The following is a 14,370-nucleotide window of genomic DNA, read 5'->3' on the forward strand; positions in this document are numbered from 1 at the left end:
CAAGTGAGGATAAGAATAATGAGAGACACAATATTGGGTTAATTTGTTCTACAGAGAATTAGCCCAGTACCAAGGTTCCCCTCCGCTCCCCAAATTGGCGGCATTGACTCAACAAGCACTGCTGAGATTTTGTTATTTTTGTTAATGATTCCCGGGCTGCTTTTCCCTGTCCTCGCCCCTGTCCCTGCCCTCCTGACGGAGCTGCCATGCGGCAGCAGGACACGGTGGAGCGCAGAATCCTGCCTCGTGTTAATCCCGTTTAATACCCGAGTGTTTAATTCCATTCCGGTGCCGTCAAACAGCCACAAATTAATAGTATTTGCTTATGCCACGGGCAGAGCGAGGGGATGGGGGCTCTTTGCCTCGTGCCGCCGTCGTGGATCACATGGAGCCATTTCACACCGGCTGCGTCTGGAAACGTCCCCTTCAGAGGGACAGAGCGGCCGTGCCCTGAATTGCTTTTGGTGTTGCAAAATGTGGAATATGTCAAGATTATTTTAGGATGTTCTTTGTTGTTTGATCTTTACATACTTTCAAGCCTGATCAGCAAGAAAGGAGACCTGGTCAGTGGGACAGGCAGCAGCTGCATCCCTCAGCCAAGGGCATCCAGGAACTAACGAGTTTTAGGGACACAGTAAATCAAGATGTTAATGTCTGTCTATGTATGCATTATTAACTTGGCGAAATACTCAAGGTCTGCGTATCCTACAGCTGAACTGTGTTCACTGTAATACTAAAAATGATGCCTGCAGGTCGAAGAAGACCCTGCACAGGTGAAAAGGACGCAGGGAAGTTGATGTAACTTGCGTAACTTGCATGAAAATTACTGATCAATCCTAGTAGAGGGGCTGTGATTGGGAAGTTATTGACTGGCTTTCTGGTATAAATAACGACACATCTGTGGAATACACCGAGCACTCAGGGTTGGGCAGTGCTTAAATAAATCACCGATGTCTCTGCCATGCGTCATTACTGGCTCGTTGGGCAGCCCTGCCGTGTGCTGCCGCCCGAACCACCCCACGGCGGCAGCCCGCGCTCGGCTTTTATTAGCAAGGAGCTAACGGAGGGTGTTTTTGCTGATAAACTGCCTGTTTAGGGCTGTGGGGCAGCGGTTCCCCCCCGCCGCCATGGCGGTGCCCTCAGCCCGCACCCAAGATGGCGGCGGCGCGGCCCCGCCCCCTTCCCGCCGTGCCCCGCGCGCCCCCGACCCCGGAAGTGCCGGCGGAGCCGCCGGTCCCGCTCCCGGCCCCGGTCCTGCTCCCGGCCTCGCCATGGGGGTCCCGGCCTTCTTCCGCTGGCTCAGCCGCAAGTACCCCTCCATCATCGTCAACTGCGTCGAGGAGAAGGTGAGCCGCCCCCCGCACCGCCGCCCGCCGCGCCGCGGGCCCGCTGGCGCTCCGCGGGGCCGGCTGGGCCGCAGCGCTGAGCTCCCCCCCCCCCGCCCTTTCCCCGGCGCCGCTTGTTTATGTTCGTTCGGTTTTATTTGTTTGCTTGTTTGGGGGGCTGTTCGGCGGTTCCGGTTTGGTTCGGGGAGTTTGTGGCGTGGGGTGGTTTGGGGTGGGGGTTTGTTTGGGGGGGCTTTCGGTGCCGGTGGAAGCGGCCCCGGCGCAGGGGGAGGCACCGTCAGTTTAACTCCACGTGGAGCACCGGGCACATGGAGCGGCGGGAACGGGCACCGTGGGACAGCGGGGATGGACGGGCACCTGGAGCAGGGAACCGGCTTTCTCCCACGATTCCCCGGTCTCCAGCCCGTTCCCCGGGATCCCAGCCCTTCCCGGCGCGGTGGGCTCTGCCTCTGCAGCCCCGGGCAGGAAAAGCGGGATCTGTGGCAGTGTTTTGGATTGAGCAGGGAACAGTGGCGGTGCTTTTCTTGTGTGTTGTTCCTAGTTCCTGCTTTCCACAGCTTTTTTTTTTTTTCTGGGGAATTAGGAGCTGCAGCGAGCTCCGGGACTTGCTGGAAACGCAAGTGCAGCTGCTTGTCTTGGGAAGAGGGAGGAAATGCAACGGAAATGGTTAAAAACAGTTTGAGGGTCTGGGAGCGTCTCGGTTTCCCCGAGACCTCCCTGTTTGCAGGAACGTAAGTGCCAGGGTCCTGCTGGGGGTGTGGGATCGGGAGAGGGGATGCCAGAACACGAGGGAGGGCAGGAGTGGGACACTGGAGAAGAAACTGGGCTGTCCCTTGGAGCTGCAGGGGGTTCGTGGGAGATCAGAGATCCCCACTGTACACATGGTAGTCTGCCTCCTGGGGCTCTCAGCCTCCCGAATAACTCACAGCTGGGTCATTTCCAGGTCTTACTCATTATTTTATTTCACATCTTAGTTGTTCTGCAGCTTCCTGCTTTATCCTGGTGCTTTATTTTTGGAATACCCCCACGAACCCAGGACATCACGCTGCATCCAGGACTCAGAACAAGTCTGGGCTTGTGCTCTGTAACTTCGAGCAGCCTCAGGAGTTTTTGTCTCATTGCTGGTGTTTTCTCTGTGCAGGAGAAACCCCTCCTGCCCGAACACAGAGCTGATTTTTCCAAAGGCACGCTGTAAAATCTGGCTTTCCGTGGCAGCAGGAGGTGGTTTTGGTGAAGGCTCAGCCCCAGCCTTGCTGCTGGGTCCTGCAGGTGCCCTTCAGGGCAGTAAGGCAGCTGGAATTATGTCTGTTTGCATGTTTTTATTAGGCTGGTTGCTTAGGGCACATCCCTGCAGCCACGGGAACGTTGTGCTGTGCCAAGGGAGGCGGTGGGAGGGGACAGGGAGGATGGAGGGGTCTCCCTTCCTCTGCAGCCTTTGAGTAGCTGCCCTGTGGTGGCTTTTCAGTGCCCTGTTACCCCAGAGCTAACTCAGAGTGTTTCTGAGCAGACAAACGCTGGAGTTCTCGCTTTCCAAACTGCTTTTCCCATATGCTTTTCCAGATACTTTGTATTCTCTGTGGCTGTGTTGTGCTTGGCTGAGTTCTGCCCTTCCAAACACTGCCTTGGGAAGTTCAGGTCCCTGCTGCTGAGCCTGTGCCTCCTCTGCCTCCTCCTTCCTCGGGAGAGGTGTGCCTCACCCTGGGGAAGCGCCTGGGAAGGGGATGGTGTGGGAGCAAGGTGGAGGAGAGAAGGGAAGAGAGGAATTCCGTGTTGAGGCTGCACGTGTGCCCTGCCTGCAGCAGGTTTCCAGGTCGCTTTTAGTGTTCAGTTCTGTGCTTTTCAGAGTGTTTTTGCTTTTCAGATTCAAGCAGTGAAGCAGAGTCAGATATTTGGTTAAAGCTGTGAGTGACTCTGGTGGTTTTATTGCAGTTGTTGTTTCAGCCTCTCTGGGTGTGAGGTGTGAAGTTTATTTTACCTGTGAATTTTTAACAGGTGGATAATTAAGATCTAAGTGTTTTTCTGGGGAACTATTCTAGAAAAAAAGGTGGGGTTGGGGCTTAAAAGTTTCCCTCAATTCTGAGCTCCTGTGAGTTCTGGCTCTGATCTGAGCTGCCATGGCAGCACTGGTGGTTCTGCTGCTGTACCAAACTCCTGGGGGTTGTTATCCCTGAGGGGGTCTGTCCTGAGGGTTGGGGATCCCTCGGTTCAGGGGCTGTCATGGTCACGTGCCATGTTCGTGCCTGCTGGAGATCCTGCTGTTTCTGGATAACTCTTTGAGATCTGTCATTTAAAAGCAGCCCCAATGTAAACACAAATACACCTGTAACAGTTGGGTGGGCAGGGGACTCACCTTTTTCATCACACTGGTAAACATTTGGATGAATCTCTGTGCAATCAAAGCTGCTCTCCTATTCAGGTAAAACAAAGGTTTGTGCAGATCTGGTTTTACTGACTAGGTCCTTTTTGCTGATCTTTAATATCTGAGCTCATAACAGCCCAAGTTCTTTCTGTTAAGATGAACGGAAAGGCACAACAACTTCTGTGGGGCTGAGTTCCAGTTGCAGTAACTGCGGTGGCAGCTGCTGGTCCCTCCCTCTCGGTGCCTTGTTCCTGCTCAAGAGCACGTTGCAATTACAGCCCGGATAAATCGTGTTCATTAACGTTTTTTTATATTCAAATCTGGCCATAAATCTGAGAGCAGAGCAGGACAGCAGGGAGAAGCTGTAGTTTGTCTTACTGTAGATGAATTTAAGCTTCTCTCACGATGTAATCAGCTCCGTGTGTGTTTTAGGATTGCCATAAATCTCTCTAATCAGAAATTTTGTATCTCCCGGTAGCTTGTCTCTTTGAAATATTAAAAAGTTGATCCTTGTTCTCTTACCTTGCTAGATTAATCAGATTTAAGAAAAGGAAATAATCTTCTTCTTAAGCTGAGCAGGAAGAATGAGAGGGAGATCTTGAAGATAATAAAAAAATCCAGGAGAGAATATTCTTAATCAAATTGATACGAATTAATAAAGCTGCAACTAAAGTATCATGTTTGAAGATCTGTTTTCAATGGTTTCAAAAGAGGCTGTAGATTAGAAGTGAACAGTTTAGTTATATCACAAGAGATATCGCTGCCAGATACTTAAACCTTCTAGAAGGCTGTTACATGAAAACCCTGTTGGGTTTGTGGGGCTGTGCAGATGGAAGGTGGCTGCTGAAGGCTCTGAACGAGATCACACTTACCGTACTTTGCCTTGGAGACTGGAAGTCAGGTCTGTGGCAGGGTGAGTTTGTTTTCCATATCACGTGGTTGTAAGGCTTTGATGTCCCCTGAGTCCCGTTCAGCTCCAGCAAGAGGGTGGGGGGCGATCAAGTAGAACCCAAGTGTTAAAAAGGTGTGAATTAGCAGAAATTTCCCCCTTTAAAATAGGGGGGGGTTAGTGTTCAGTTATTTAAAAATGACTTCACAGCTTGCCCTGAAAGAATTCCACACACCTGTGGCTGTGAGAAATGCAAATACCAAATGAAGACTTATGTTGCTTTAGAGGATTTCATTTTGACCTTTTAAGACAAGGATAAGTTCAGTCAGTTCACGCCTCAGAACATGCCATTCCTGTTTTAACTTTGCTTTATGCCAGGCTGTTCAAGAGCAAGCATCATTCCACCTTTGTGGGATGTTCCAGTCACAATTTCTCTGGAAATCGTGGGGCTTTTCCTTGCTCAGGTCGTGTCTCTTCCGTGCTATTGGGGTTTAATCCGGTGCCTTATGTGTGTGGCTGGAGGTGTTGCCTTGAAAGGGAAGAGGGAGTGAGAAGGGAGAGGGACAGGAGAATCAGTGCTAATTGCCTTTTGACCAAACTAACCCAAAAAAAAAAAAGAACAAACAAACCACAAACCCAACAACAACAAAACCCCAAACAAAACAAACAAACCCAAAATTATGGTGAGGAAGCAAAATCGACCGTGGTCGCTGATCCACCTTGTTGAAGAATCCAGTGCTGGGGTAGCCCAGGAACACAGGTGGCTCAGGGGGGTTTAGGGTGATGAGAAGTTCACGTGGCATTTCCCATCTGCACTGCGACCCCAGCTCCACATTCTTGGGGCAGTAGAAAGAGAACCCAGGAAGAGGTGAAGCCTTAGAGGGACGAAGGCAATGTCTGGATTTCTGGATTTTATTTAGCACTTCAGATCTATCCACAGGCAGGCTTGGAGGCAGGAGTTGAAGACTTCAGGGCTTTGAGCATCTCAGAGCTTCTGATGGTCGTGAGGAAAGGAAAGATGTGAAGACCCAATGTGGAGGCTTGGCTGGGGGATCTGAAAGGATCTCTCCTTCCTTCTTGTGGAGCAATCAGTGTGCTCCTGGCAGTAAAAGGAGTTGCTGTCTGGAACAATACGAGAGGTGGAAACTTCTGTTTTCAGCAGAAATTATCAACTCTGCCATAACTTATCGTAACATTTTCTGGTTGTGCTGGTTCACAAACAGCTTCTTAAAAGAAGGGCTATTTAATAGTGAAAGGTGCAGCTCCAAGTGATCACGTGGGCACTTGCTGCTATCTTTTTCTTCTACTGCCACTGGGGACAAAAAAAATAAAAATACTTTTTTGAGTCTGTGCGTTCACAACTGCTGGTTACTGGTACTGAAACCTTTGTCCTGACTGCCCCCCCAGGCTAAGGAGTGCAATGGAGTCAAGGTTCCCATCGACACCAGCAAGCCCAACCCCAACGAGGTGGAGTTTGATAACCTCTACCTGGACATGAACGGCATCATCCACCCTTGCACGCATCCAGAAGACAAGTAAGGCACTTCTGTCTCTTTACAGTTAGCTTGTCTCTTCAGTGGCAGCATTCCAGTCATTGAACTGCATGCCCTGTGTTTCAGGCCAGCACCCAAAAACGAAGATGAAATGATGGTGGCGATTTTCGAGTACATCGACAGGATCTTCAACATCGTGAGGCCGAGGAGGCTCCTCTACATGGCCATAGATGGAGTGGTGAGTACTGACACATCTCCTTTCCAGCTGTGAGATCAGGGTAGGTGCCATCAGGTCTCGTGAGATCCTTCGGGAAATGGTGTTCTGAAATGAAAAGCTGTAGGTAAAATAGACTGTTAATTGAATTTTGGTGAGGGTAATCAGTAGTACCCCTGGGGTTTGTTATCCTGTGGGAGCTGGCTGATGGAGTCTGCTGCAGCCTGAGCTTTGCTGGAAACTTGTAAAAGACAGTGACACTCCGAGACTACTTCTGCTCCTCTGTTCTGTGGCTTTAGGAATAATTTACACCACAGGCTGGAAAGGACCAGAGCAGCTGGTTTGAGCAGCTGCACTTCAGATGGGCAGTGATGGAGTTGTGGTGTGGAATATTTCAGAGCCTTCAGGGACCTTTGAGGCTGGAAGCTTGTCTTTCTCCCCACCTGATCCTCATCTCCCCTCGGTACCTAGAGTCGTGGAATGGTTTGGGTTGGAAAGGACCTTCAAGCCCTTCTCATTCCCTTTTTTTTAGGCCCCACGTGCCAAGATGAACCAACAGCGGTCAAGGAGATTCAGAGCGTCGAAGGAGGGCATGGAGGCTGCTGAAGAGAAGCAGAAAATAAGACAAGAAATTCTGGCCAAAGGTGAACCAGTGACCGTGTTGGAGGTTTTCTGATGAGAATCACCTTGTTTTGAAAGATTCAGTAAGGTTTAGAGAAGGGATGTGTATGCATTGCTGGGAGGAGGAGGGGATAACAAGCCTGCAGAAGGCTGGATCAGTGTTCTCCAAAGTTAAGAACTAAGATAAAACAAAATGTCACTTTTTTTTCTTCTTCTGTCTCCTGCCTGAAATGAATTTGTGTTGAGTGCTCTTAATTCCTTTTGAAAATAAATTGAACAGAAGAGCAGGGATAAATGTAGTGAGGAAGCAACTAAAACCCTTATGGAAGGAAGTACACATTTGTAGGGCTCGATGCAAGGAGTGTTGAGGCTTAAAAGCAGGGATCAGATGGAAATACTCCTACACAGGGATAATGAGCTGCGAGCAAGGGTAGTTACTTGACAGTGGAAACTCTAAATTCAGTGAGGAAACAAAAGTCAGAGCAACTTTCTGAGGGTGATGGTGACATGGCTGGAGTGAAAGGGGAATGTGTAGCAGTGTTTGCTGAAGTCACGTTTGTAGATGTACTGACACCTCAGACTTGGAGATATTATGGTAAGAGCTGGTTTAATTTTGGTTCGTGGGTGTTGGTTTTTTTTTTTTTTTAAGAAACTGATTTCAGTGAGTTAATTGTTACCTGGGGAGCCATGTGGGGTTTTATCATGCAGAAGTGTTTTAAATGGTCCACGCTGATCTGACTCTGCTCCCTGTTTCTGCTGCTCCAGGTGGCTTTCTCCCTCCAGAAGAAGTGAAGGAGAGATTTGACAGCAACTGCATTACCCCGGTGAGTGACCTGGCACTTCACCCAGCAATTGCCAGTGTCTGAGTGAAGGTTTCATTTATTTCCTTCCCACCCCTTCCAGGGGACGGAGTTCATGGACAATCTGGCGAAATGCCTGCGCTATTACATCGCCGACCGCCTCAACAGCGACCCGGGCTGGAAGAACCTCACCGTGAGTTCCCAGCTTCCTACTTGAGAGAAATGAAGGAGGTGTTTGGGCTGGGCTGGGATCTGATTGAAGAGCAGAAATTTAGCAGATTTATCTCTTGGCCTGGCTCTGTGCTTTTATTAATAATGGGCCGACTGGCACGTCCTGCTGTGACTTCAGAGACCATTTCCTCCTGATAACTCCATCCCCCAGCACCATTTGCTTTGATTTCACTGAAGAGCAAAGAGGAGGTTTGCCAGTAGAAGCCACAATTTGACATAATGGGAGGCAGGGCTTTAGGAATACTTTTGCTTCTTTTGGGGGAAGCGTCAAGATACACTGTAGATGTAATTTTTGCACTGTTTCTTTTTTCTAATTGCTCCCTCAGTGGGCTGCATTTTCTCTGTCGCTCTAATGATGGATGGCAGGCAATGACAGTAATACATGTCAGCTTGCTTGCCTTTCTGGACTTGGAAATTCTCTCTTCCTCTCCTCAAGCACTCCAGTCCCAGTTTCTGACAGTCCTGTGTTTGCTCTGTACGAGGGGGCAGAGGATTCAGTTAATGCAGCTGCCTGTGCTATTTGCCATGAGTTGACTGTTCAAGTGGCCTAATTAGAGGGCAGTTGGCTCTGCTTGATTCCCTCCATCAGACCTGGGTTTTTATAAATGCTAATGCTTTATTAAGCTAGTGCTTAATAAATGCTTGTGCTAAGAATTGACGCCGGGGTGAGGAGGGGTCTGCTGTGATCATGTTTCGGGGCATCGATGAGTTGGGAAGATCCAAAGGGAAGCAGACACGTGTGTGCTTAATCCGTGAGTCCTCTAGTGCCTGTTCCATTGCCCTAGTAATTTATCAGGAAACAAAAATATGGCCTGATCACTTCAGTGGGGTTTGAATCAATACATCCCCTTCATCTTGGAATTGGAGGGGGAAAATGAAGGTTCATTGGTTCCAGGCTCTTAAATAATTTCATTTTGAAATAGTTGAAACTGCAGATTAGAATTTCAAGTGTTCATAAGTCAGGTTCTGTATTCAGTGTATGAACTGCGTAAGTTGTTGATTTTTACTGTGGCAGCATTAATTATTGACACAAGTGGAATGTGTTGCAGGTTATTTTGTCGGATGCCAGTGCTCCTGGTGAAGGGGAACATAAAATCATGGATTACATTAGGAGACAGAGAGGTAAAATTCAAATAAATGTGGACCTTTTGTTTTAAATTAAGGCATGGCTAATAAGAGTTTATTTTACGTGATTTTGACTAAATGTAATTTTCTTTTGTACAGCTCAACCAAATCATGACCCAAACACTCACCACTGTCTGTGTGGGGCTGATGGTGAGTTCTCTCTTGCTAGAAATGTGTCCTGTTAAGCTTCCTTGTGCTGTTCTGGGATTGAATTGGACTGTGTCTCACTTGGGAACGTGTAAATAATCCGGTGGATTTGTCAGTTGTGGAAAGCTGTGTGTAATGGATGGGGAAGGGTCCAGCCCTGCCCACAGCTCCCTGGGGTTGTCCTGAGGGGGTGGTTTGTGGGTGAAGCACATTGGTGTGTTCACACTTGCTGAAAGCAGAATCTGCTTTGCTTCTGAAGTTGTATTTTTTTTTTTCTTTTAAAGCTTAATACTGTTTATCTCTCATCATATTTTACTCTTTTCTTGATTGGTAGCTGATCTGATTATGCTTGGCTTAGCTACACACGAACCAAACTTCACTATAATTAGGGAGGAGTTCAAACCAAATAAACCCAAGCCGTGTGCTCTCTGTAACCAGATGGGTCATGAGGTTAAGGATTGCCAAGGTTTGCCCAGAGAAAAACAAGGAAAGGTAAGAATTTTGCTATTTCTAGATTTTTTTTTTTAATCTATAAGCTTGTGTATAATGAGATCCTCAAATAAATAGTTCTTGTTGTTGGTTTTGACTGAAGCATGATGCAAGTTGTTGTTGAAAATACCTGACTGACCTCTCAGAGGTGAAAGTTGTACTTGTGCAGTACAAGAGTATTATGCCAAAGCTGATATCCTCACTTGTGGTATTTTGGGTTTGGGGTTTTTTTATCGCTGCTGAGAACAAATGATCAGTAACTTCAGACAGCAAAGCAGCAAAATGCATGCTCGGCACGAGGGCTTGGGAGCCTGTTCTTGTAGCCTTCTTGACTCCTTGGAAATGGAGCTGGAGAAGCTCTAAGGAGAGCCGGGGTGTGACGTGGCTCTCCTTTGGTTTCAGCACGACCAGTTTGCCGACACCCTTCCCGTGGCGGAGCAGGAGTTCATCTTCATCCGCCTGTGTGTCCTGAGGGAGGTGAGGTGGAGCAGCTGCTCCAGCTGCTTTGTGTAACTAACATTTTAAACTCCATGCAGCCTTTCCCAATGTCCTTTTCCACGTGTTGCAGTATTTGGAGAGGGAACTCACTATGGCCAGCCTGCCTTTCACGTTTGATTTCGAAAGAAGTGTCGATGACTGGGTCTTCATGTGCTTCTTCGTGGGAAATGACTTTCTGCCTCACCTGCCATCTCTGGAGATCAGGTAGATGAGGACACGTTTTCTTTTCCTGCAGGAATACTCCCTGTGTTTCTCAATAACAGGAGTTATTTAACCCTTTGGTTTGTGTTTAGGGAGGGAGCAATCGATCGCTTGGTGAACATCTATAAAAACGTGGTGCACAAAACCGGGGTGAGAGCTTTTCCTTCGAAAACATCCGGGGGTTTGCTGCACAACAGGCTTGTTTTTCAACTCTGCTGTTCTCTAACCTGCAGGGGTACCTCACAGAGAGCGGGTTTGTCAACCTGCAGCGGGTCCAGATGATCATGCTGGCGGTGGGAGAAGTTGAGGACAGTATTTTCAAAAAGAGAAAAGACGACGATGTAATTTTTTTTGTTGTTATTACATTCTCGGAGTTTGGTTTTAATCATGTGCGTTACTGTTAGCCCAGGAGCCTCCTTTAAGAGAATAAGGAAATAAAAAGACAAATTTTGTGGTTTGTTATTCTATGATTCTCGGTAATTTTTGACTGGAAAGAAGGCACTTGGAGTTGAAATCACTGTGCCAGTGTTGGCAAAATGTTTGGCATATTGTTGCCCCAGCCTGCACCTCTCCTGGAAGTGGAAATGCCAATTTGATGTTCAGCTCTCAGGCCTGAGAATCATAGAATAAGAAATATCTTTCCTCGAGTCTCTTCTTTTCCTGTTTCTAGGAGATTAGTGTCTCTCCTGTGTTTTTTTGGCAGCTCTCCAGTCTGGGCACCGAGCTTGTGTCCTTTGGCACTGCTGGCAGCCTGAACTGAGGCTACAGCTAAACTCAGTTCATCATTTAAGCCACTACCAAAATTGTGGGGCTTTGAATACCCAGCTGCTTTTTTTCTCCCCCGTAGATTTTCAGGGTAGAGTAGAAAATTCCATCCCCTTTCTGTTGGATTTACAGAGGGAAGAATTGTCCCATGTCTTGTTCAGAACATTCCCTAAAAACCTCACGGTTTTGGTCGGTTGAGGATTGTAATGAAATAATTTCCCAAGAAATCTGTATGTTTGACTGACTTTATTTCCCTTTATTCTTCATCTAGGATAACTTTAAAAGACGACAGAAAGAAAAAAGGAAAAGATTGAAGGTAAGCGAATTCCTTACCCGATGCAAAAACTAGCAAGAATTAAACCAGACACTTCAGGTTTTGGCAGGTGTGGTGGTTGGAACTGCAGGTGTTTCCTGGCCTGTGTGTAAGCCGTTTGAAAGTTAAAAAATTTAAAATTCTGTTACTGGGGCGAATTTTCTTATATTCCCAGGATATTGTGATATTTTAAAAACGGGCCTTGTACTTTCATTTCCACATAGCTCTGTTCTTGGACGGGGCATTCCAAGGAAGTGGAGCTTCCAAAACTGTCAGGGCATGTGTTTTCCCTGAGTGCTCTCCAGACCTTGTGTTCATTTTTTAAATGATGATTTTTCTGACTGTCCCTGTTAAGAGTGGCAGAGGTTTTTCACTGTTGTTACAAGGGATGTGTTACTCCCAGGAAGTCAGACCAAGCCCCCAAAAAACTGCCTTTTGGCCCACGTGGAAAGAACACAGGCACCAAATGCAGGGGGGTTTTGGCAGTTTTGTGAAAGAGCTTAATAAATTATAACTCGGAAGTGTTGTGCCTGGTGAAGATCATTAAACAGGGCTCATCTGTGTTTATCTTTCAGAGGGATCAGCCTGCTTTCATTCTTGGTGGGCAGTTCTCCCCTCAAGCCCTGGGCAATCGATCCAGCCCTCAGGCAATCTGTAACCCCAGGCAAGCTGCCTTTGAGATGAGGATGCACGAGAGGCACAACTCTGTGAGTAGATGTTCAGAGGTACTGGCACAGAGAAGGGAAATAATCACCTCCCGTGGCACTCTGGACACCTTTTTTTCTCTACCCCACTGAGCTTTCTTGAAAAGCAGGCACCAAAAATGTTCTTTTTCAAGGAAGTGGCTTTTAATAACCGTTTTTTGTGGAAAGGAGAAACTTTGGATGAAATTTTGGGAAAGGCGTTAGTGAGGGAAAACTGGAAGTAAGTTGAGTGCTCTGTTAGAAGTCTTGATTGTTATCTTGAAATAACAGTTATGACAGATATTTTCTTTCTGGGTGTAAATCTTCATCCAAACAGTGAAAAAAATTAAAGGTCCTTTTCATCGTAGAGGTGTGGGTTCTGCCTCTGAAGTCTAAGTACAATATGCTTTTTCAAAGTACAATTTCTGCTGTTCTTCCCTTTTAATCTTGAAACTTTTGCACCCGAGTTAAGCACATTAGTTCCTTTGTGGAACAGGAGGCGTTTCTTTTTGACTCCGTAATATTAAAATGGATAAATCTGAGAGGAGTTTAAAAGACCAGCTGTGAAGAAACGCAGCATTTCTGACAGTTCTGAATTAGAAGCACCGTTTTTTTTTTTCTCGTGTGTGTTTTTCACTGGTGCTGCAAAATGAAGCTGTAACAGAAGCTGCAGGACTAGAGCAAACAGGGGTGTTCCAAAATTGGAATATATCCAGAATGGCATGCATGTTTTACCAATTTCTGCTGTCTTGTTTATTGCTTCCTTTTCTTTCTCCAGTCCAGTGGCATTTCTGCCTGTGTGAAATCAATGCCTGCCTTTTTAATAGAGGTGTGTTCTTCTTTCCATTTGCTCCTTGGCTTACCGGGTTCAGGGTTGTGCAGCCTTTGCCTGGAGTTTTTCTGGAACTGAAAATAACACGTGTGATTATTGCAGAGCTGTTAATTGTAACTTGAATTTAAAATGCCTAATAAATCCTCCTCCCCCCCCTTCCCCCTATTTATCTGTAATAACTCTGACCCCAGACAACTTCAGCATCTCCAAATACCAGCCTGACTCCTGATGGCAGCCCGGCCCTGGGAGGAGGAGGAATTAAGCGGAAAGCTGAGGACAGTGACAGTGAACCTGAGCCAGAGGATAATATCAGGTGAAGCCATTTTTTTGTAGCACTTTGTTAGCAAATTGCTGAAATAGATGCAGCCTAATTAATGCCATTTAGCTCAGTGCAGCAGTGCCTTCGGATGCTTGGCTATGATCTCTTTATCCACCGGTAATTAATGTGGAGGGCTGGAATATCCAGCAAATTCCAGGGAGATGGGTGAGCTGTGGCTGTTCACTCTGAGTGCCCAGATTAGTATGCGTGCAGGTTTGCAGCCTCCCAGCCACGCTCCCTCTGAGACCCAGGCTAGATTGGCGAGACATTCCCTGCTCAGCCCTGATTATGTGAGTGGAATGCGCCGTTCCAGGCCGGAATTCTCCAGCTGTTTAACCCATCCACCATTCCAGGCCGGAATTCTCCAGCTGTTTAACCCATCCACCATTCCAGGCTGGAATTCTCCAGCTGTTTAACCCCTCTGCTGTTCCACACTGGAATTCTCCAGCTGTTTAACCCATCCGAGACATTCCCTGCTCAGCCCTGATTATGTGAGTGGAATGCGCCATTCCAGGCTGGAATTCTCCAGCTGTTTAACCCATCCACTGTTCCAGGCTGGAATTCTCCAGCTGTTTAACCCATCCACTGTTCCACACCATAATTCTCCAGCTGTTTAACCCATCCACCGTCCCAGGCTGGAATTCTCCAGCTGTTTAACCCATCCACCATCCCAGGCTGGAATTCTCCAGCTGTTTAACCCATCCGAGACATTCCCTGCTCAGCCCTGATTATGTGAGCAGAATACTCTGTTCCAGGCTGGAATTCTCCAGCTGTTTAACCCATCCACCATCCCAGGCTGGAATTCTCCAGCTGTTTAACCCATCCGAGACATTCCCTGCTCAGCCCTGATTATGTGAGCAGAATACTCTGTTCCAGGCTGGAATTCTCCAGCTGTTTAACCCATCCACCGTTCCAGGCTGGAATTCTCCAGCTGTTTAACCCCTCCGCCGTTCCAGGCTGGAATTCTCCAGCTGTTTAACCCCTCCGCCGTTCCAGGCTGGAATTCTCCAGCTGTTTAATCAGTTACCTTCACGTGGGCAGCTTT

The 14,370-nt window shown here is 47.5% G+C and overlaps 1 protein-coding gene across 1 annotated transcript in view; it reads left to right on the forward strand.

The window, feature by feature from the left end:
- The first annotated feature begins 1,209 nt into the window (after positions 1 to 1,209).
- Positions 1,210 to 14,370, forward strand: part of XRN2 (5'-3' exoribonuclease 2) — a 37,365-nt gene continuing 24,204 nt past the window's right edge. The window contains exons 1-17 of the mRNA XM_017837394.1: positions 1,210 to 1,346; positions 6,002 to 6,129; positions 6,214 to 6,325; positions 6,834 to 6,945; positions 7,688 to 7,746; positions 7,826 to 7,915; positions 9,003 to 9,075; positions 9,178 to 9,228; positions 9,560 to 9,717; positions 10,117 to 10,191; positions 10,283 to 10,416; positions 10,506 to 10,563; positions 10,647 to 10,754; positions 11,450 to 11,494; positions 12,067 to 12,198; positions 13,198 to 13,319; positions 13,807 to 13,816. Of these exons, the coding sequence (XP_017692883.1) occupies positions 1,272 to 1,346; positions 6,002 to 6,129; positions 6,214 to 6,325; positions 6,834 to 6,945; positions 7,688 to 7,746; positions 7,826 to 7,915; positions 9,003 to 9,075; positions 9,178 to 9,228; positions 9,560 to 9,717; positions 10,117 to 10,191; positions 10,283 to 10,416; positions 10,506 to 10,563; positions 10,647 to 10,754; positions 11,450 to 11,494; positions 12,067 to 12,198; positions 13,198 to 13,319; positions 13,807 to 13,816 (1,542 nt within the window). The 5' untranslated portion in view covers positions 1,210 to 1,271. The remainder of the gene's footprint in view (positions 1,347 to 6,001; positions 6,130 to 6,213; positions 6,326 to 6,833; positions 6,946 to 7,687; positions 7,747 to 7,825; positions 7,916 to 9,002; positions 9,076 to 9,177; positions 9,229 to 9,559; positions 9,718 to 10,116; positions 10,192 to 10,282; positions 10,417 to 10,505; positions 10,564 to 10,646; positions 10,755 to 11,449; positions 11,495 to 12,066; positions 12,199 to 13,197; positions 13,320 to 13,806; positions 13,817 to 14,370) is intronic.

The sequence above is a fragment of the Lepidothrix coronata genome, unplaced genomic scaffold, assembly GCF_001604755.1.
Source record: "Lepidothrix coronata isolate B3197 unplaced genomic scaffold, Lepidothrix_coronata-1.0 Scaffold304, whole genome shotgun sequence".
NCBI classification, from domain to species: domain Eukaryota; kingdom Metazoa; phylum Chordata; class Aves; order Passeriformes; family Pipridae; genus Lepidothrix; species Lepidothrix coronata.